Raw genomic sequence first — 21,009 nt, 5'->3', positions numbered from 1 at the left:
AATGAAATTTTTATCTTGAGGAAATTTCTGATGCACAGAGCCTCATTTTTACTAAGTTTGTCCAAGTATCATTTTCCTAAAAGAGTGTGTATAGAATGAAGTGATCAGAATTTCATTTTTAACTAAGACACTTCCAAAAGGACATGCACCATGTTGGACAAAATAATGTTGCTTCCTCATCACAATGTCCAAAAGACATCATCAGTAGATTTAGTGATGCTTCATCATAATAATGTTCAAAAAAATTGGTATCTAACATGGTAGCAGCTTAGCATGCAGGTAGGGTCAGGTAACATGGACCACTGATGTTAATCTTCCACATGTTGCGGTGCTTTGGAAAGTTGTGTAAAATATTGTAAACTAGAGAGATTAAAATAACATAAAGCAAGAAACAAACAAACAAACAAGCTTAATTACTTGACATCATACAACTTATTAGCGGGTATATAAGCAAAAATTACACATGTGCCTGCATAATACTTACTTGATGCTCAATTCAGAGACAATGGGATTCCAGAACACAAGATATTAAGTACAAAAATAAAATAAAAAAGGAGTAAAAGCTCTCCATAAGTTAATTAATAAACTAATTCTTTCAACTTTTGTATTTGTTTTTTGAGAAAGCACAATTGAGAACACATGACACCAAAACACAGCAGTAGTTAACGTGAATTGTTCACTTTCATGGCTGAGTATCATCTATCTCATCTTCAAAGAACTCCTGGTTGTTGTTCTGGTTTGAGTTGTAGTTTCCATGGTAGGCATTGCCTCCTTGGTTGTTGTAACTATTGTAATTGTTGAAGTTGTCATTGTTGTTGTTGTTGTTGTGGTTGTTCACTACTCCTCTGTATGCTTCACCATGGTTATTGGTGTTGTATTTCTCAGATTCAAGGTCATAATAGTATTTTCCACCCTCCAAAAACCTTGTATCACTCATGCCTTGCCTCTCAGGATTGTACCTGTTGTTGTTGTTGCCATTGCTTCCAGCATTGTTGTTGTAGTTCTTATGGTTGTCCATGGAGTTGTATCCTTCTTCTGTGTACTTTGTGTCACTCAACTCATTCTGGTAATTGCCATAAGAATCTTTGTTGTAGTAGTTATTGTTGTTGTTCATGAATTCTTCATTTTGGTCATTGTTGTTGGAGAATTCATGGTTGTAGAAGTACTTGTTGTTGGAGTACTTGCTTGTGTCCTCAAACTCAGTGTTGTATGGCTTGTAATTTGTGGTGGTGGTGGTGGGAGGGAGATGCTCAAAAGTTTCATGGCCATAAAGGCCATAGCTGTTCTCAGTAGTCTCAGGAACAAAAGATGGTTGTTCTTGCTGAGGATTGTTGTTGTTGTTGTTGATCAAAGGAAACTCTTTGTTTGGAAGTTGTTCAGTTTCTTTGACAGAGGTGACTTTGCTGAAGAATTGGCTCTCTCTAGCATTGATTATTTCAAGAGACAGCAAAAGGGTTGTTAAGAAAATGCAGGAAATGAAGTTTGAGAATGGAGCCATAGGTAGTGAGTGGCAAGAGAATGGTTTGATGAGCAACTATGCTTTTGCCTAAATGTGTTTATATAGAGGACTTTTAGGCTCTCTTTGCAATATTAGGTGGAAAATGTGAATGAGGTTTTTGATTATTGTGGTCCCTCTTGACTAATATATATATGTGACTTAGGACTCTTCTTAATTAATATAATTGTATCTTTATAGAAAAATAAAACAATATCATTTTTCCATAATTCATTAGCTATCTTTTAACGAACCTCATTATTGATTAGTAGTTGCACCATGCATCATGACGCAACCATTGCATTCATCCAAAACTACCGTATTTCAATTTTGGGGTTGCTATCATATGTCAATAAGTTGACTTGAGTGATAAAAGTTAAACTGTATATCCACCCTTGGATGCGGTTTCCCATATATAAATCTCTAAAAAGTAACAAGAAACATGTGATAGTAAAATATTCTTGAAGTGAAGACTTACATGTAGTTGTCTTCATATGAAATTCATAATTGATAATAGTTGCATAATAATTTAGTCAAATATATCAAATCATTTAACGGTTCTAAATTAACGGCTTCACATAAAGACAATTGTATGTGAGTTTTTGCCTATTTTTAATTTATCATATAACAGAATTGAACTCCTACCTCCTCCTTATTAAACTTGTTTTTACCAAAGGATCCTAAAAAATGTTTGCAATCAATTAAATATTTAAATGGATGCACATGGTAGATATGGAGCTGTTATATTAATTATGGTTAAATAGAAGCCAAAATCAGCTCTGAGATTTTATGCCTTAAAAAGTAAGACGGTGATGGTTGTAGCTCCATAAATCATCATAATATCACACCAAAGGAAACAAGAGATTCATTACATACATTTTGATTTCAAAAATATATAAAAGCTAGATATATAAATAATAATAATAATAATAATAATAATAATAATAATAATAGTAGTTATTGTTGTAAGTTCTAAGGGGAGTGTGAAAATGAGACATGGCTAGTAATTATGCGTGAATTGAGGAAGGAATGGGACACCAAAAATTAAATAATAATGGCATCTTGTTGCATATAGCATAGCATGTGCCTTACATCCATTCGTCAAGAACGTGTGCATGTTGATTGTTGAGGATTGAGAGTGATGGCACTACTGAAAACCCGCATTCATTTTCATTCATACTTTGTTCAAAATTGCTTTATTCCATATCTATCTTGCTCTTAGGTTTATGCCAATTCCTTAGCACATTTCAGTAAGGATCCATAACTGAAATGCACTTCCTTTTCCTTTGGCTTATTACTACTTTTTACCATTTAAATTAGAGTTTAATCTATCACATTTACAATGCTTATAACTGAACTTAACTCTGGTTTTTTTATGAGTCATTTTGCTCCTTGAAACTTCTATATTTTAGGCAATATAAAGTGTTTAAAACTGTAATACTAGAAAGATAAAAAAAAGGGTCAGAATTTGATTTATTTAGTATTTATTAATTATTGTTAGAATTAATAAATGTTAAATTGAATTGTGATGCTAGTTGTTTTGCTTCTTTTGGCTATGCTGGTTTTGGTTGTATCATTAGCAATTCTGGTAATGTTAGTTAAAATGTTGCACTGAGAAAGTCGAAGTGAGCAGTGTTCTTTTTGCTGAATTGTATGCAATTTGGAGAGGTTTATTTCTAGTTTGGGATAGTAAATTTCGTGAGGTTATTTGTGAAACATACTGTCTAGAAGCTCTTTTCTTAGTAAACCAAAGAATGTTTGGTAAGGATATTCCGGAATGAAATTTGACAAAACATATACATGAGATTATGAATTGGAATTTGAGAGTCTCTATTCTTTTAATTCAAAGGAATGCAAATAGTATTGCAGATTATATGGTTAAAGCAGTTGCTTCTGGCGCGGACATTCATCCGAATTGGAGTCAATCATGGAGTAAATTTGAATTTAGCCAATTAACTTGGTTCTGTGTCTGTTTTTTTCCTTTCTTTTTTGTTTAGTTACAAAAAAAATAAGACAGATTCTTTAACTAATTTTTTTTGTTTCCAAATATTTTTGAATTTAAAATATAATTAACATAGAGTTTAGCTTTCAGACTTTTCGTTTAGCATAAGCTCTGAAATCTAGGTTGATCGATCAATGGGTTTCTGAATTCTGAGACTACAAAATCTACAACTTAGGACTCCAAATGTATGCTGTAGGGTCTTAAATGCATTATGATCTATGTATGTGTGTTACATGACACTTTGTGGCATGCCCATATGTTAATGCTACTAGTGAATAGGGTGATGAAATTAGTTTTTACTTTTCTTTTTTTAATTTTTTCCCTTTTAATCGGAAAATGGTGTTTGGTAGGGTAGGAGATATAGTTAGTACTTACTAACCAGCTGTGGATGTGTCTTTTGGGGGCCATTGTTGGCCATGCTCAACAACTACTACTTTGGGTCACCCATTTTAAAAATAATTAGGGAAGGTGATGCTTCTATTTTCTTGATGCCTCTTTATCTTTTCTTTTGTTATTATTATTATTATGGGGTCAACATTAAAAAGAATAGAAAGTTAGTTTGTGTTAGCTCAAATGTAAAGCAAAGGCGAGAAATCAATAATCATAGGCCGGAATCACAAGGAGGGATTGTGGGAAGAGAATGATGAACGGTTTGAAAAGGAAACATAAATGACAAAGAAGCTTCCTTGTTAAATGTTGTGACCTTAAGATAAGGAAATGGCTGGCAAGTATTTTATTTAAAAAAGTAGTGAGTGAAGTAAGTAATTAATATGGTTTGAAAGGCAGGCGCCATGTTTCATTTATATGTGTAATGGTTGAGCATGATATGTGGAGAAATTTTGGCACTCATGACGTTAACTTTTTGTTCTTTATTGGAGCCAAGCCTTGTTGCAATGACTGAAATTGATTCCGTAACTAGCGGAACTACATTTTCAGCCAGCCTTTCCGAAAGGAAAGAAAATCAAAATAGAAAGGCAACGCTTAGGAAGAGGCGTTAGTCCAAGAGGAACAATCGAACCCAATTCATTTTCAAGAGACAAAGACTTAGCATAAGACCATTTTTTCTCTTAATCTTCCTTAATGACAAGAAGGTTTAGCGTCTTTCCTTTTAATGGAAAAGTTGATTTTATTTCATAATGGTGTCTCGGCATCAGTTCATACATCCAAAACAGAGAATAAAGCAAAACTAAGAAAAAAACTACCATACTATATGACAACACATTGTAATCTTCAAAGGATTAAAAATGTTGCAAGTCATTGATCCAAAATGTCTTGAAGCTTGTTGCACTATCTGGAATTATGACACCAGAAATCACAAAGGATCATACTTCTTTACTTTGAGCCATTCCACTATCATTTTTAAACTCGCACCATTTATTATAAGTATAAAATCTTAGAATTGGTCAAAGCTTAGTTTTTTTTTTTTTTTTTTGCCACAGTTCACTCCATGTTTTAACAAAAAAATCGCATTGGAATTTTGGATAACGTAAGACGTAGGGTCAAAGAATCACATATCATGATAGTCCAATAAGCAGTAACATGTTAATCGTGTTAGCGTACAATCGCCGCTAGGAGGATGTTAACGAATTCTACCTTGTTCTTCAATCGTTGTAATCTGGATTGCGAAGTGGACTCCAAAAGACAAGGGACAACAAGAGAACATTGGGTACGAGGATGGGGATGAGTGGGTTAACATCTCTGCCAAGCGGTTTCCTAGAAAGCCTCTTCCTAGCGTATAGCCTTCTCTGTTGTTGGCCCCATTGAGCTTCCTCCACCCCCTCTGCCAGAATCAGTGGTGGTGGCTGCTGGAAAGGGCACTTGCACCTCCAAGAGGTTTGAGGGGGACCCGTTCTGAAGACCCTTCTGAGGAACAGTGAGAAGCCCCATCTGTTGAGGAGGGAGGGATCGGAGGGGCACAGGAATGGAGGGTAGTCCCAGTTCAGGTAACAGGGGATCTGGGTGGCTATCAAGAGTTGAGAGTGGAGGCCTGGTTCGTGTGTGGGGCTGGTTATGATGTGGGTTAGGGCTTGGAGTCTCTGCTCCCATGTCGTGTCTTCCATCAGTTCCATGCCAAATATGAGACTCTCTGTGAATCGGATAAGATATTCTGCTTTCACGGGTTACAGAAAAGAGTGTTTGGTTAAGATAATAATAATAATAATAATAATAATAATAATAATAATAATAATAATAATAATAATAATAATAATAATAATAATAAGAGTATATACCCATTTTGGTCCTTAAAGAATTTCAGACTGGACACTTTACTCCCCAACTAAATTAATACACTCCTTCTTCACCTTCACAGCCTTCTTTTCCATCCTTTCCTTCTTCCTCTTTAGCTCCAAGATTAAGTCATGGTGTAATTGTCACACGTGTCGCACCTACTTCAATATGTCATGGACCACACACTTCCTAAATCTTTGTGACTGGTACATCCACCCATCTGCACTTCACCCACCAAAAGCATCTACTTCCACGTTTTTTATAACATCACCTCCAACCCCGACACGTCAACAACATTCTCAAGACCAAGTTCCACAACTATTCCAAGTGTACACCTTTCTCCACTCTCGGACAAGCAATATAGATTGTTGGATATTAGGACATCATGAGAAGATTCTCCTTCGACATCATATGCAAATTCTCATTTGAAAGACACCGAATGCTTCATTCCTTCTTTTCCAGAGTCCAAGTTGGCAGACAGCTTTGACCTTACATCGCCGTTACCGCTCATATGAAAACTGAAGCGATTACTGAATATTGGTTCAAAGAAGAAGTTGAAGAAAGGATTCAGAGTGGTGGACAATGTGGTCATGGTGATGATAGGGCAGAGGAGGAGGGAGATGGCAACGACGACAACGGGTCTTAACAAATTAGACTTGTCAAGATTCATGGGATCCATCGAAGATGATAACTAGTTGAGAGACATAGGCATTAATTTCCTGAATATGAATTGGTTGATAACAAGTTGATGATTTTTTTCTTGTGAACATTAAATTTATAGAGTGTGCATTGTGTAGTTTGAAGTTACAGTGTTAGACTGCTAGTGTTATGCGAGATATGATAGAAATCGGGAGAGAACAGTGTCATTTCCGAATAGAGGAGATCAGAGACCATTTTGTCACCTGTTAGAGTTGTCAGGGACTATTTTGTCCTCCGTTAGAGTTAACGGAGTAAAGGACCTCAATGACTGACGGAATTAATTGTTAGGGACCAATCGAGTAATTAATTTTAGTTGGGGACTAAAGTATCCAGTCTGAAATTCTTTAAGGACCAAAATGAATATATACTCTAATAATAATAATAATATGACTAATATAATTAACAAAAATAAGAATACAAAATAAATGAACTAAAAGGTAGAAAAAGTAATGGGCTAAAGCAAATCTACTTCATTTTCTTTTCCTGATCCACTTATTTATTCCCTATAGTCATTCAGAATTTGTACAAAATCAAAATAACCAAGTATATCATACACAAGATCGAGATCAAGTATATCTCATGTTCTTCAACACAGTTGTCGGAAGAAACTTGTCAGTTGTCACCTTAGAAAGCGGTAAGAACCAATTATGATGAGAGCAATACCCAGGCACTAATTGCAGGGAAGATGATAACAGCAGAAGCCTGAAATGGAAATATGAGCTTTTGTTCAAAGAATGATAATCTCTGGTTATAAAGAGCTGTCAATATCTTAGAATGAACCCCCCCCCCCCCCCCCTTTTTCTCCCCTACCCCTCTCCTTCCTCTTCCCTCCTTTTTTTGATAAGTAACTGGAAAGCTTACCAGGAAGAAAATCAATTCATCATTTGCAAGAGATGCAGTGAATTCATTTCTCTTCATCAAACTTTTTATGAAACCTTGAAGCTGCACATAAATTTATGTGTTAAGACAATTATAACTGCATTGGCTTCTTAAACTAATAATGCCTTACGTGTTGAACAATGAAAAGGCCTCACCCTATCCCCAAAAGTAAACACCATTGTGTAAATATTTATGTTTAAAAAGCATAAAAAAACTACAGGAACGCAAAAAACTGGCAAATAATAATGAACGGTACTGGAATAGTAGTCTGAAATACCAAGTGACCAACAAACATATGAACATCATATAAAATCTATTTATCATTAAACTTCCACACAGATAGTGCTTCAAATTCTCATAAGTGAATAAGGGATCATCTTGTTTCACTAGACACTAGTTCCTAAAGACGTGTGTTTTCTAGAAAACCTGATGGTGATACTTTTTGGCCATTGAAGAGCATCGCTTGAACTGATCCATAGCCCGTGAGACAAGTGAACCGACTGAAGTCCTTTCGCGAGATACATAGGAATGCAGTGCTCGAAGATCATCAAGAAGGGTGTTGGTAATCTATAGAACAAATAACAATGAAATGTCATGGGAAGAGACGAGACAGAAGTTATGAGTCATGGCATATACAAAATGTGCTTACTGCTGGGCAGTATCTTCTAGCAGGGGATAATACACTATGATAAACAACAATACCAAAAACTTCAACATTACCCTCAAGAATGTGCATCTTGTAAAGCTTGCTAGCCTTTGAGCCTTTAGAGTCCTCATCTTTTACACATACAAACACATAAATATTACGAAAGGAAAATCAATTTGAAGTTCATAAAGCATGTGAAAAGAATACTCTAATGTGTAGTAGAATTTATATTCTAGTAAATAAACTTGATCTACTTTGGTAACATGAAGAGCCTGCTCAAGATGCTGAACCTGAATCCACTGTTCAGTCACAATATTGTTCATCTGAACGAAATAACATAAATGCAATGATCAATGATATGTCTCAACCAAGCATCAAATTAATGTTTTGGTTAAAATGGATATAAAGTGAAAAAATTCATTATATCAGCTACCTTTTCAACTCTTAAAGTGACTTCTTCGAGTGTCTTTTCAGTATCTTGTGCTTTAGATATCAGAATATGAAGCTCAAAGTTGTTCCTTCTCAGGGCAGACCAAAGAAGTTGTACCTATGCATTTCCAAGCATATTTCTCATATCAGTTGAACTTTCAATTCGATCCAAAAAGTTATAAAGTAGTGAAATTATTCACTTATATAAATAGCTTGCAGGAAAAGAAAGACCTCTTCCTCCAAAGCTTCAACTCGTTTTTCGGCATCCAATGAATCAGTCTTCAAAAAAGAGCAACAAATGGAACTCAAATACAGAATTTGAGAGGGAAAAATCAAATCGAGTTATATTATTGCTTCCCACATAAAAACAAAGTTAGACTAAAAAATATAGGCGAGAGGAGCACAAAACAATAAGAGAACAAAACTTGAGAATTTTAAAGAAAACAAGCCAATGGCATAATTACAAACAGGTGGAAGACAAAACCTTCATTTTAGAGAGAGCAGATTGGAGAAGGAGGATTTTTTCCGACATTTCATTCATTCGATTCTCAACCTGTTCCAGATAGGCATCTCTTTCCTTTAATTTGTTATTATTCTCTTCAAGAACCGATTCTGCATTCGAATTGCTAATTTTCCCTCAGCAAGAAGTTCAAGAGAACTTTTGTTCCTGAATGATGCATATAAATTGAAGCAGAAACAAAAGATGATAAAAAAGAATTACGAAGTGTTACCTAAATGAGCAATTTTGAGGTTGATTTGGTGAATTTGGGAGGTGAATTGGTCGGTAGGTTCAGCTGAAGCTGAGAGGGAAGAGTGGAGGAGAGGAGAGAAGGCTAAGAAGACGACGACGGTAATGGAATCGGAAAGAAGAAGAGAGCGCGCAAACGCCATTGCTTCAACTGATTACTGCCTTCAGCCTCCTTCTCTTTCGTTCTTCAGAGGGGCAGAGACAGCACTCAGCACTCAGCACTCAGCAGCAGTGACTAGTTAACGACTCCCATGTCATAGTGTAATTTTGATTCACATCACAACTCTAGTAGAAGTTATTATTAAAAGTGTTCATATTTTGTAATAATTATTAAAAGAAATTATTCGTATGACGATTTGTAATTAACTGATACTATAAATTTTTTTAAAAATACTGTATCTTAAGATTAAGCTCTAAGTAAATGAATTTTAAGATAATGAGATGTATACACCTAAAGATATTATCATTTCTGCACCAAATTTTGTGGGAACTGCACCATGAAGAAACTCCGGTCAGTTCTCCACAAGCAAGGTAGATAGTATATGTGGAACAAAAAAAAATGAAGAAATTAGAATAAACAGAACATATGAAAGATCTAGCACAACAGCTTTTTTAACAAGTACTTCTTGCGAATTGTGTTAATCACAGCAAAAGAACCTGGGTAAAGAGTTTAATTAATCTCTTTTTCAAAAAATAGGTTAAACAATAAATAACTATATTAAAAATAGTTTATAAATAAGTTATTTGTGTTTGAGTTTTTAATTCTAAAAATATTTATTTTAAAAGAAATGTGATAAAATGTAGTAGTATTATGAGAGAAGTAATTTTTTTAACTTCTCTATAAGTTTATAAATAGCTTCTTAAAAAGCTGCAATTTAATTTTAAAAATTGCACTAAATATTAATACTACTACTTTTTATAAGCTAAAAGCACAAAAAATTTATTTTTAAGCTTTTCAAATGGATCCATAGTCTAGTTTACCAATAACATAAGCTTGTATGAAAACTTTTTTAGAAATAACTTTCATAAATTATATATAAACATTTATAGAACCAAAAGATAAAATTTTATGTTATGAAAATCTTATCAAGCCTTTTTCTTAAGCTAGAATGTTATGCCCTTGTTTTAATAAAAAAATTGAGTGACAATTTCACAATTTATTGTAAGGTTGGTTTACATAACATGCTAGGTAACAAGATTCTCATTTTTGCAATGGAGTAGTACTAGCAACCTTTTTGTGTGTCCTTGGAAAATAAATACCTTTTTTGCAATATATAACTTTCTTTTTTTAAATTTTTAACTTATAAAAATTCTAACATTAAAATTTGGTATAATTTTTAAACTTACTTTGTAATTTTTTAAAAAATTATTTAAATATTTATGAAAAAAATAAAAAAAAGTGACTTCTCTTAGAATAAAATTTTTTAATTATTTTTTTAAATAAATATTTTTAAAATTAAAAAATTAAACACAAAATAATTTATTTATAAATTACTTTAATTTAAATTTTATATTTTAAATTTTTTTCTAAAAGAACGTAATTATGTTATTTACTCAAACTGATTCTTAACAAATTAATAAAACAAAAACAATTGAAAGAACTGAACGAAGACTTAATCTTAAATAATCTCCATTAATTTGTACGAAGAAACTTCTAAAATTATGATTTAAAATAAATAAAAGTAATTATTTAAATAAAAATATCATCGTGCAAAAATAATAATTAAAATATTAACACATTATATTAAGTAATTTAATAAAATTTATTAAATTATCTAACGATTTTTAAGATTATTTTACATAAAAATATCTTTACGAGAATAGCCATCCTAAATAAATTATGTACTTCGGTCGGTCGAAATCAGATAATCACCACTTAAAAATCATTAATCAGCGTTGAAGTGTGAAAATTTGAAGAACTTGAGAGCAAAAGTTTAAAGTTCAATTACTAGCATCTTATTTATATAGTACTATTTTCTTTCTGCCGGTTATACCGAGTCTAAATCTACCAAATCGGTTATGTTGGCCAAGGGCCATTATTGGAGCATAGTTAGTCCCAATATAGTATTATAGTGGTACGCTAGCTACAAATCAGAGGGGGCATCTGCAAGGATTAATTTTCCATGTGCTCTCAGCATAGTCTTGAATGGTCCTGTCACTGCTAAATCTCCCGGAGCCGGCAACACTAAGGATACTCATTCTCGTCCACTTGTCTTGGTTAACAAATGCTTTATCAGCAGCAGCCTGTTATCATAAATAATCAAATTAAAATATTAATATATTGGAGGGCAGAAAACTAACTGAATATGAGTATTTAGACTCCTCAAAAGCATATGAACCAAGTACCTGTGCCTCAAGGTAACTCCCAAAATCAGAGGTAAGAAGATAGTAATCATTACCAAATCCAAATTCCACCGTCTCACATAAGGATTTAAAATAATCCTTATGCCCAAAATATCCATCTCGAACCATCCTGATTGTAGTATCAGATTAATAGCAGCAACCCGCCAAAAGTAAAATAAAATGAAATGAAGGAAAACATAGATCCATTTATATAATGGTGAGTTTTATGATGTCTTTTTATTATGGTACTTAAATTGCCTAACTTATTTTTAAAGATAAAAAATAAAATGTTTAAAATAAAAAATAAAATATTTAAAATTTATTAAATATTATATATTTATCTTTTTTAGTAAATTAGGTATAATCTCAAAGACACCATAATCTTCATCTATATAATTTCATTAGAGATGGTAATATATTTTGTTCACACCTCAATACCCGTGCAAAATGTAGGGGTACTTTCGCAGGCTGTAGGGGTGCCAAATTAGATAATCTTTTCTGACGCCGTTTTTCAACTTCATGCACTTTTGCCCCAAATAGAAACTGAAAATGGAGAAAATAAAATATAAGCCTATGCAACCTGATTCCTTAATTTGAAATCCTTTCTCTATTGTTATTAGATCACATATATCATTAAGTAACAAGAAAAGTTATCACCCACCAAGTTATCCTCCCCTATTTCTTCAATTATTTCAACTGTGGATCCATCTGCTGTTGCTAAAAGCAAACATCCATTCATCAAAAATTTCATGTTCCCAGTTCCCGATGCTTCATTTCCTGCAGTGCTATAAGAAAGATATTGATGTCAATAAGCAAAATGCCTGCACTGCATTTCGCAAAACTAGCTCTATACAGCCCTGAGTCGTTTGGTATTCGTGAATACAGTATTACAGTATTATTGATAAAACATGATAAGGAGTGAAGCAAAAGACAGATACTAATCAGCAACATTGACAAACTTGACAAAGGCATTAAAATAAATGAGCACTAAATTTGCAAACCTCAGGTGTTGAGAAAGGTCGGCCCCAGGTATTACCAATTCGGCAACAGAAACATTATAGTCAGGGATAAAAACCTATCAAATAGAAATGAGTCTGGGTCAAACAAGATAAATACCAGAACAAATATTGATAAATAAAAAGAACAAGAGTGACGGATGAGGGATTCATTAAGGTGATAGGTGCCTTGATCCCTAGGGATAGAAATAGTTCTTACTGGGAGACCCAACCCCCTTCAGAAAACTCAGTCGGGACAACCAAAATTAATTGAGTTCTTGATAATAAGACTAAGATACTCGAGATCCAAAAAAAAAAAAAAAGGTGCAAGAGTGATAAAATCAATACAGATGAACATTTTAAACATACCACTTTCAAAAGATCTCCAATATCAGTATCATTATTGATTTTTTCTGCCACTGCATGACAAAGTTTGATAATCTTCTTTGCAATTTCATAACCAGGAGCAGCTTTCCCACCAATTATGCAAACACGAGGTACAACTTTTCTCCTACTATCCTTATCCATATTCTGCAAGAAAGCAAGTAATGTAAGTCTCAGTTTATGGCTTAGTATATCTCCAAATTCATATGTAGGTGATCAGGCGTCCAAACCATAACAGTGGGAGATATCAGATTAAGACAAAACAACAGCTACCTGAATATATATAGTAACCACAAATATATTTTTATTTGAGGGAAAAGGATAATTGTGTCAATTGAAATTGGCATTTGTATATCAGTAAATTCTTTTAGTACCAAGGCACCCACAAACACACACCTTGAGACAATTATATCTATGGATAATTCCAAATATATTAAGCAGCTGTCTTTTGTATTCATGTATCCGCTTGACCTGAACATCAAACATTGCATCTAAACTGACCTGCAATAAAGACAAAGTCAGGAAAGAGTGATTTCTAGTTTTCTACCATAGAAATCAAAGACAGAAGTAATGTTTAGGTAAAATTATTTCAATCAAACCTTCACACCACTCATTGCTTCAATGTACTCAGCAAGCCTCATTTTATTAACCTTTTTAACCTACAGTATCAGAACGGCACTAAAGTATATTAGATCAGATCATATCTAGTTCTCTCAAATCTGAAGAAATTTCTCGAAAGATAGTAATAAGCTTTGGAATTTTACCATTTTCCATTCTAGATGGAAATCAGCATTGTCCAAATGATCTCTCAATCCTGACAGAAGGTCAGCATCACGGATCCAAGCTTCAGTCCCTAGCCATTTTGATATAAGATCACGTAAACCGGGATTGCTCACCACAATCCACCGACGCTGACAAATATCAATTTACTGGATTATTAGTTGCTGCACATGCAATTGCACTTCTAAAAATGAAAATAAAAAATAAAATGCTCAATAGTATACCAAGTATACAAATATTCATAGTTCTCCACAAATCGATTTTACTTCTAAGAAAAATATGTACAAATATTTGTACAATAAGGCATAAGCATCTTGATGTTATATGCCAATGAGTTAAGATGTAAATAACAAACTCAAGCCTTTCAACAACAAAGAGAAACAAATGTCATAGAGTAGAACTAGTTGTATAGACAACCTTTCTTGTAACACACTTACAAACATTGATTACACTCTAATATACGGGCCCAATTCAACAGTAAGCCACTTTAATCCTTTCATATAGCTATACATATATGAGACAGGAGATCAAACAAAAGTTTACACACATCCTATAACAGCTACTGCAATTACCTACCTGGGTCACACCATTTGTCTTGCATTGAAATTTTTCTGGATATAGCCCATAGAAGTCCTGCAAAGTTGAGCCATAAACTTGATCACTTTAAGACTACACACTAGCTTAGGTGAAAAAGACCATTATCAATGATGAAATCATACCTTAAATGTTTTTGTCTTCAGCCTTTCTAGATGTAATTTTGAAACACCATTCACAGTATGGGAGCAAACAATTGCCAAGTTTGCCATTCGAATGCTCTGCAAATCCAACATATTTATAATCACAAAAATCTGGTTATTTGTAAGCATATAAAAGATTAAACAGAATTTAATTAAATATGATGTTCAAGACTGTAAGCATCATGATCATAGATCTTGGAATTCACAAGCATTTTCATAGTAGACTTACCATTCAAAAATTCGAAGGATTCAAAAGCATGAAGCTTTTGTTCAGCTTAAAAGTTACCTAATTTATTAACTTACAGAGAAAAAGATTGTTCTAAGTTGTATCATATGAATTTATACAAAGTCCACTCGTAATTCACATATTACTTATCAAGGCCCTTCATTTCCAGCTGCCAACTTAAGTGAGCTTATGCATTGCAGAAATTTGAATTCAGTGCCAAACTGCTAATAGAAACAAAGGTTTGTGTATCAAGTGTTACAACAATATAACACATTCAGAAGTCTATATATATGAAATCGTTTAGGTTTGGATTGGGTAACAAATTAAGGTTTAACCAATAGACCCAACTTTTAGAGAGACAAGAAGGGAAGGCAAAGCACTTTGGTAAGAAAGGCTAGTAACTGAAAACACAGCAAGAACGAGAACACAGGCAAACCTGAACTGATAGGGGACATACCATTGGCATTGAAGTTGCTATTGAGCCATGAAAAAAATATATTTTAATTGCATGTGCTATATATAAATTGATGACTTAATCCTGATTCTTAACAGCTTAAAATTTCCCAGCATATTTTGCCTTGCATTAACAGAGCCTTGCATATTCTCCATGTGACCTCAAGGTCACAGGTTCAAGCCGTAGAAATAGTCCTTGATGTAATTATCAGGTTAGGCTGCATACATTACACCCTTAGGGTGCAGCCCTTCTCCAGACCCTGCGTTAATGTGGGATGTTTGTGTACCGGGCTACCCTTTTTTATTAACAGGGCATCCATTGATAGTACAATATGGACTTATGTAATTTACAATTCATAGTGAAAAAGGGGTGAAAAAAAGAAAGATACTATAGCAAACTAAACATTACTAGATCAATTATAGACAGATTGTTCCAAAAGTACCTTCATAGCACCTTCTTCAACAATGGACAGCAGGGCTAGTCTACTATAATCTAGACCAATCCTTTTCTTCAACTCCTCCAAGAAGTTAAAGTTTATTCATATAAAATCTGCAAAAAGGCAGATAAGATACTCGGTAAATAATTCAATTTAATTAGTTAGTTAAAAGGGAATTATTTTCATCAGAACAAAAGAACAACAAAAAAACCCATCTTGATTAGTAAAGTCTGATGTTCAATATGGAAAACTTTCTGAATAGTTAGTGCACCATGAAGTAAAATAATCCCATGCTTTAGCCAAATATAATGGTACAATATGAGTGAACGTATCTGTTTTCTTGCCACTCAAATGACTAATAAATCACAGATTAAGGTACAATATTAAATAAAATACAGAAAACAGATATCTTACTATCTAAGCAGATCATACCTCTAAATGGCGAGGGAGAAGACTTTCAAGTAGATCAACAGGGATTTTCTCTCCATCAGTTACCATTGTGTGGGTTGTGAAAGAGAAAATTTTGCATACAATGTCCCATGCCTTATGCCAACCTAAATGTTCTTCATCAACTAACATCCGCATGACCTCAGCAATTGAAAGAGATGGATGGGTGTCATTTAGATGGAGAGCAACCTACTTAGAGGAAAGGCATAATGTAAGTTATGAGACAGAACTCATAATTTTCTCTCAGCATCACTGATGAACAATAAAAATGAGTAAATAAAATAAAAATAACATGTTATTGATTACTATAGATCACAAACTAACTAACAAATGAATGTCTGTAATCCCAAAACATTTGAAACTAAACCTTCTCTGGCAGTTCATCAAAGTTAGTATGTTCTTCTTTGAACCTTCGCATGATGTCTTGTAAAGATGCTGAGACAAAAAAATATTGTTGTTTCAATCTCAGCTCCTTTCCCTGAACATAAAGTATAATATGAGAAGAAGAATTGAATATTCTTCAGAATAGGGGAAAAACATTATACTGGACAAATTTATCCTACTATGAAAGATACAATAGACTAAACAAACTTCCTAAACGAATGGAACTAATAAACATTGTGAAGATGACAATTAAAAAGCATGGAATATTAACAATGAAAACTTGAGACACATATACAACAATGCATTATAGCACACATTAACAAGGGAAGATCAAGGCAAACAACAAAAAATGCAGAGGATATACAACCTAGTGCCTTCACTGAGCCTTTGCTCCTAAATAGTAGATAATCGATTCTATAAACAATAATGTTGAGCCAAAAAATTTAAAAGCACACACGAGACAAGCCTCAACAGATACTTAAGAACTGCGTGACACAGGAAGGTTAATTATAAACTAAGCTTCTATAAAAGATTCTACGAGCAACATAGCAAAGTTTTGTTATCAAATTAACTGATACAATAAGAGAATATCATAACTATAGCAATTAATCCTAAGAGAAAGCAGTATGGGAGACTCATTCTTCCAATCATAATTGAACAAATAAAAATATGATGATATTAGCTTTCATTGTCAAGCATGGAGACAAAGCTAATAATGAAAATAAAACAGTCTGAACAGATAATAACAATGAGGAAATCATTTTTTAGTTGTTTTCTTTTGGAGGGAATACCTGATGAGAGCGATCATCTGGATACAAGACATTACTTATGGTTTCAGCCTTCTGTCTATTGACAACAGAATTAATGTAGTCTCCAGTGTTATAGGCCTCCTGCAAACAACAGTGGGATAAAGGACTCAATAACTCACCCTGAATCAATATCAAATGAGAGAGATGACAAAATACACTTGCAAGAATGGATTAAAATAACAAACTTTCATCTGTTTCTAATCTAGGTACACTTTGAGTATTGGTTGATCATATATGATTATGATTAAATAGCTCATAAAGTTAATAACAACAATAACAATAACTAAATTTGTAGCAGATGATGTCATAAGAGAATAAATCACCAAATCAAATTTACTACTAGGTTTAGCAGCCCAAAGCCGAAGGTTGATGGTATTTCTTGTCCCATAGCCAGGTATTGGGTTGTCATAAGCCACAGCTTCTACCTGGAATTGTGAAAACAAGTTACCAAATATTATTAGTACCACCTTTTTATGAGAAAACAGATTCTTTGTCCAACAATGAACATTCGATATTGAAAAGAGGAATCAGGAATACTATTTTAAATCAGGTAAAAAGTACTAAGATTACCGTTTCTCCAGGGATCCAAACTTTTTGTTTCTCTCCATTCATTTCTACCTCTTCAACAGTCCCATAGAACTAACCCAACCAGCAAAACATAGAGATGATATAGATTGTAATGTTCAGTTGATAAAAATAAAGGGCTACATCACTAGAAAGTAGAAAAACTAAAATGAAGCAAAAAGAAGAAAACAGGAAGCCCTTGACAACCTTCACTTCATATGTTACATGAATTCTCTCTATTTCCCAAGGGTTTCCAAAGTTCAGCCAGTAATCAGGTTTTTCATGTTGAAAGCCATCAACTATGATCTGACGGAACAATCCATATTCATAACGCAATCCATAACTGCAAAATGAAAATCAACTCAATGAAATTCAGCTCACAGCACCCAATCATTAGTTAAGGGAATATTTTTGTCCACACCAAAGCACAAACATAAGAAGTCTTATACTTTTAATCCCAGTTTTGACATCATTCAGTATCTGATACTTAATATAAGCATAACAATGACACAGAAAAATTGATTTCTCTGTAGGATGTGTTAATCCTTTGTGCTTCATAGGGTTTTGCATGAATAATTATTACAGAAGTTCACATAAGATATTTCTGATCATACAGAGCAGAACTCTCAAATCCACAAAGTTTTAGGATAAAGACACTCCAAGAATGAGAACCGTGATTTAGAAATTAAATTATCCAAACAAACCGCTATAATGCTATTGGATATATAGCATCATGCAAACACGTTATATAATACTGTTTAGAGGCTTGAAAATGTTTCGGTGCATCACAACAGCTAAATGAGGCCCAATAACAAAGTGCATTAGACATTCAAGGTCATAAGGCCAAGTTCACAGCTAATATATGTTTAAAATCTTAACAATGGAAAACTTTATGAAGGTAATAATGTTTCAAAATAGAATCACATAGTAACACCTTACCCCCACGCAGGATAGTCTAAAGTTGCTAGAGAATCCATTTGACATGCTGAAAGACGAGCAAGGCCACCATTTCCTAGGGCGGCATCTCCTTCCTTGTCAAAGATTTAATGTACATGAACGTTAACAAATACTCATAACCACCTCGAGTACCAAGTTGGATAAATGATATTACAACAAGTAGAGTGGGTCTTTTTCTGGATAAAAGCAAAAATATAAAATAAAATAAAAGATTAGATCAAATGTTAGTAATACCTGCTCAGCCACAACTTCAAATTCAAATCCAAGTTGGTTTAGGGCCTCCGCACATTGATCCTCGATACCAAGATTAATGACACTATTTGACAAAGACCTGCCTGATATCCAAATAACAAGTGTTCTTAGTTACACATTGGTCTATACTTTTAGTTTATTCATTTAATAAATAAGTCATGGAAGTTATATTCACAACTTGCAAGCACTTATAAATAAAAATAACTTGGAGAAAGAAATAGACAGGAAATAAAGATTGAATAAGGATATTTGTTGTAACATGTAAATCATATTTTAGCGGATCAATTTAAGTACCCATAAGAAACTCAAGCGAGAGGAAGTAGAGGCGCTTAGGTTTTGTCCTCTTGAAGTAAATGTGAGTATCATGCCAGCGTTCAATCAATCGATCTCTTACAGTATGTGCCAATGCCTACAAATACCATTACACATGCTCAATATTCTAATGATAAACTGTTTAAAATATGACAATCATTAAGCCAAGGTAGTTCAGTTATATCATTTATGCTCTATATAACCTACAACTACAAGGCTGTAGTATTAGGATATCACAGAGAAAAAGTTTAACGGGATAAGCTTTTCCTTCAATGACAAGTTCACATAAAAAAAATTCAAGCATAACTGCATAAACCGCACTATGCCATACATTCATTCACCAGCTTACTCTTCAAATCGCAACCTCATAAGAATTTCAATAACTAATGATGCATCTACCATCAAAATTACTAGATCACCAATCGACCCTTCTTTAACTGCTTGAACATAATTGGCAACTATTTTCTGGTTTTTCCATTAGGATTGCTTGGCAGCAATCAATCAGCAAAATAGCTGGCAACTTCCTTCACTTGATATCCAGGAACACGTATTACAAAGTCGCTAAGAACATTTCTAAAATTTCCAGTGGCATTATTGAATTACTCAACTGTGAATTCCATCCGGTAACAACTTGCGCATACACAATCATTATGCCGAACAAAATGATAATGCAATTAAGCTTAAAGGCAGCTTACCTGGTACGCTTCAAAATCATCGAAACTAAACCGCGATCTTGCTACGGTGTACTCAACGTGATGAAGAATATCCTTCTGAAGACTGATGGGATCGTTCTTCAAGAACCCGTCCATTAAGCTGTACATTCTCTCAGCTTTAGCCCGATGCTCCCCAAGCCCTTCTAGAAACCCAGGCCTCCGGACTACAACTCCTCTGCTCACCGCTGCACTGGCCAACGCCGGAACCGTCCGGACGCCGATGCCATTGCTGCCGGCACCAACGGCCTCCTCCAGCGCTCGCGTGATCCTCATCAAGCTCTCGGAGTCCTCAATCTTATTTCCATCTGAGTCAGTGACGAAAAACCTCTTCGTGAAGAACTCACCTTCGAATTCGACAGTGGCTCTGTCGATCTTGAGGCCGAGGACCTTGAAAACGTTGGTGATGATCTGGAGGAGGCCGATCCAGTTGTGAGCCCGGATCACGATCACAGTGGAATCGCCGGGATCGTTGTTATCGACGGAGATTATTGGAGCAACGGTGGAGGGAGCGGATTCGCCTGTAGAAGCTCGAACGCTGCAACTCCGGCGAGCGGTGGCGCAGGGAATGGAAAGCGAGGAGAAGCGAGTGGAGGAGAAAGGAATTTGACGAAAGGAAGTGTGCGGATCTGAGGATGAGATGTTGAAGGGAGTGAGGAGAGGAAACGAAATCAAAACGGTTTGCATTTTGCCTGAAAGTTAGTTTGATTCTTCAGCTCGGTATCAGTCTGTTATAACGATTCAAAATGGCGGAAATCGATGACGAGGGTTGTTGTCGCGGGAAGCGCGCCGCGCAACTAAACTAACTAAACACAAATTTAACACTCTAATTAACCTTCTCTCTCTTAGTTATGAGTAGTTAGTTATAACCACCTGAAAGAAAAAAGGTGTTTACCTTTTGCCTTAAAAGGACATACCTCACCTCATCTCATGCATTCATGCCATGAATCGTAATACTCGCTATCTCACGTGAGTTGCAAGATCTTTAACTACCTTTTTTGCCCGATAAAATAATAATTTGTGATTTTTTTTGGGCCAACTATGGGCTTTTTAGCGAAAACGGGCCTACCCAAAAATGACCATTCATCTAAA

General features: G+C 34.3%; 4 protein-coding genes across 6 annotated transcripts; all 4 read right to left on the bottom strand.

Moving 5' to 3' along the window:
- Positions 1-409: 409 nt before the first annotated feature.
- LOC130954566 (protein E6-like) lies at positions 410-1,543 on the bottom strand. Its single transcript, XM_057881326.1, has one exon. The coding sequence runs from the start codon at positions 1,496-1,498 to the stop codon at positions 683-685; it is 816 nt and encodes a 271-aa protein (XP_057737309.1). The 5' UTR covers positions 1,499-1,543; the 3' UTR covers positions 410-682.
- A 3,088-nt stretch (positions 1,544-4,631) lies between these two features.
- LOC130956408 (uncharacterized) lies at positions 4,632-5,608 on the bottom strand. The gene is made up of 2 exons (XM_057883447.1): positions 5,091-5,608; positions 4,632-4,788 (listed from the first exon to the last, which is right to left on the bottom strand). Exon 1 carries the CDS (start codon positions 5,564-5,566, stop codon positions 5,099-5,101), a length of 468 nt encoding a protein of 155 aa, XP_057739430.1. The 5' UTR covers positions 5,567-5,608; the 3' UTR covers positions 4,632-4,788; positions 5,091-5,098.
- A 1,259-nt stretch (positions 5,609-6,867) lies between these two features.
- On the bottom strand, positions 6,868-9,500 carry LOC130956235 (uncharacterized). 3 transcript variants are annotated; one of them, XM_057883282.1, is made up of 9 exons: positions 9,111-9,500; positions 8,864-8,991; positions 8,611-8,658; positions 8,384-8,497; positions 8,241-8,273; positions 8,025-8,081; positions 7,731-7,871; positions 7,287-7,367; positions 6,868-7,127 (listed from the first exon to the last, which is right to left on the bottom strand). In XM_057883282.1, the coding sequence occupies exons 1-9, from the start codon at positions 9,268-9,270 to the stop codon at positions 7,071-7,073; spliced, it is 819 nt and encodes a 272-aa protein (XP_057739265.1). In that variant the 5' UTR covers positions 9,271-9,500; the 3' UTR covers positions 6,868-7,070. The 3 variants fall into 3 exon arrangements, 2 of the variants coding, with proteins under 2 accessions (XP_057739265.1, XP_057739264.1); XM_057883281.1 differs by having other exon boundaries at positions 8,205-8,273; positions 9,111-9,492; XR_009077044.1 differs by having other exon boundaries at positions 6,908-7,127; positions 7,744-7,871; positions 8,205-8,273; positions 9,111-9,496.
- Positions 9,501-11,047: 1,547 nt separating this feature from the next.
- LOC130954457 (uncharacterized) lies at positions 11,048-20,785 on the bottom strand. The gene is given in 23 exon segments (XM_057881198.1): positions 11,048-11,371; positions 11,474-11,600; positions 11,901-12,013; positions 12,132-12,255; positions 12,472-12,545; positions 12,835-12,996; positions 13,246-13,350; positions 13,449-13,508; positions 13,614-13,760; positions 14,206-14,262; positions 14,349-14,444; positions 15,489-15,583; positions 15,586-15,595; positions 15,915-16,118; positions 16,297-16,407; positions 17,105-17,203; positions 17,446-17,547; positions 17,693-17,761; positions 17,894-18,029; positions 18,626-18,717; positions 18,878-18,978; positions 19,190-19,304; positions 19,903-20,785. Coding segments are annotated over 23 exon segments (3,054 nt in total). The 5' UTR covers positions 20,605-20,785; the 3' UTR covers positions 11,048-11,218.
- Positions 20,786-21,009: the final 224 nt, after the last annotated feature.

This window comes from Arachis stenosperma, chromosome 10 (genome assembly GCF_014773155.1).
Source record: "Arachis stenosperma cultivar V10309 chromosome 10, arast.V10309.gnm1.PFL2, whole genome shotgun sequence".
Taxonomy (NCBI): domain Eukaryota; kingdom Viridiplantae; phylum Streptophyta; class Magnoliopsida; order Fabales; family Fabaceae; genus Arachis; species Arachis stenosperma.
Note: the sequence above shows the minus strand (reverse complement) of the source record. Positions and strands in the feature narration are given on the sequence as shown.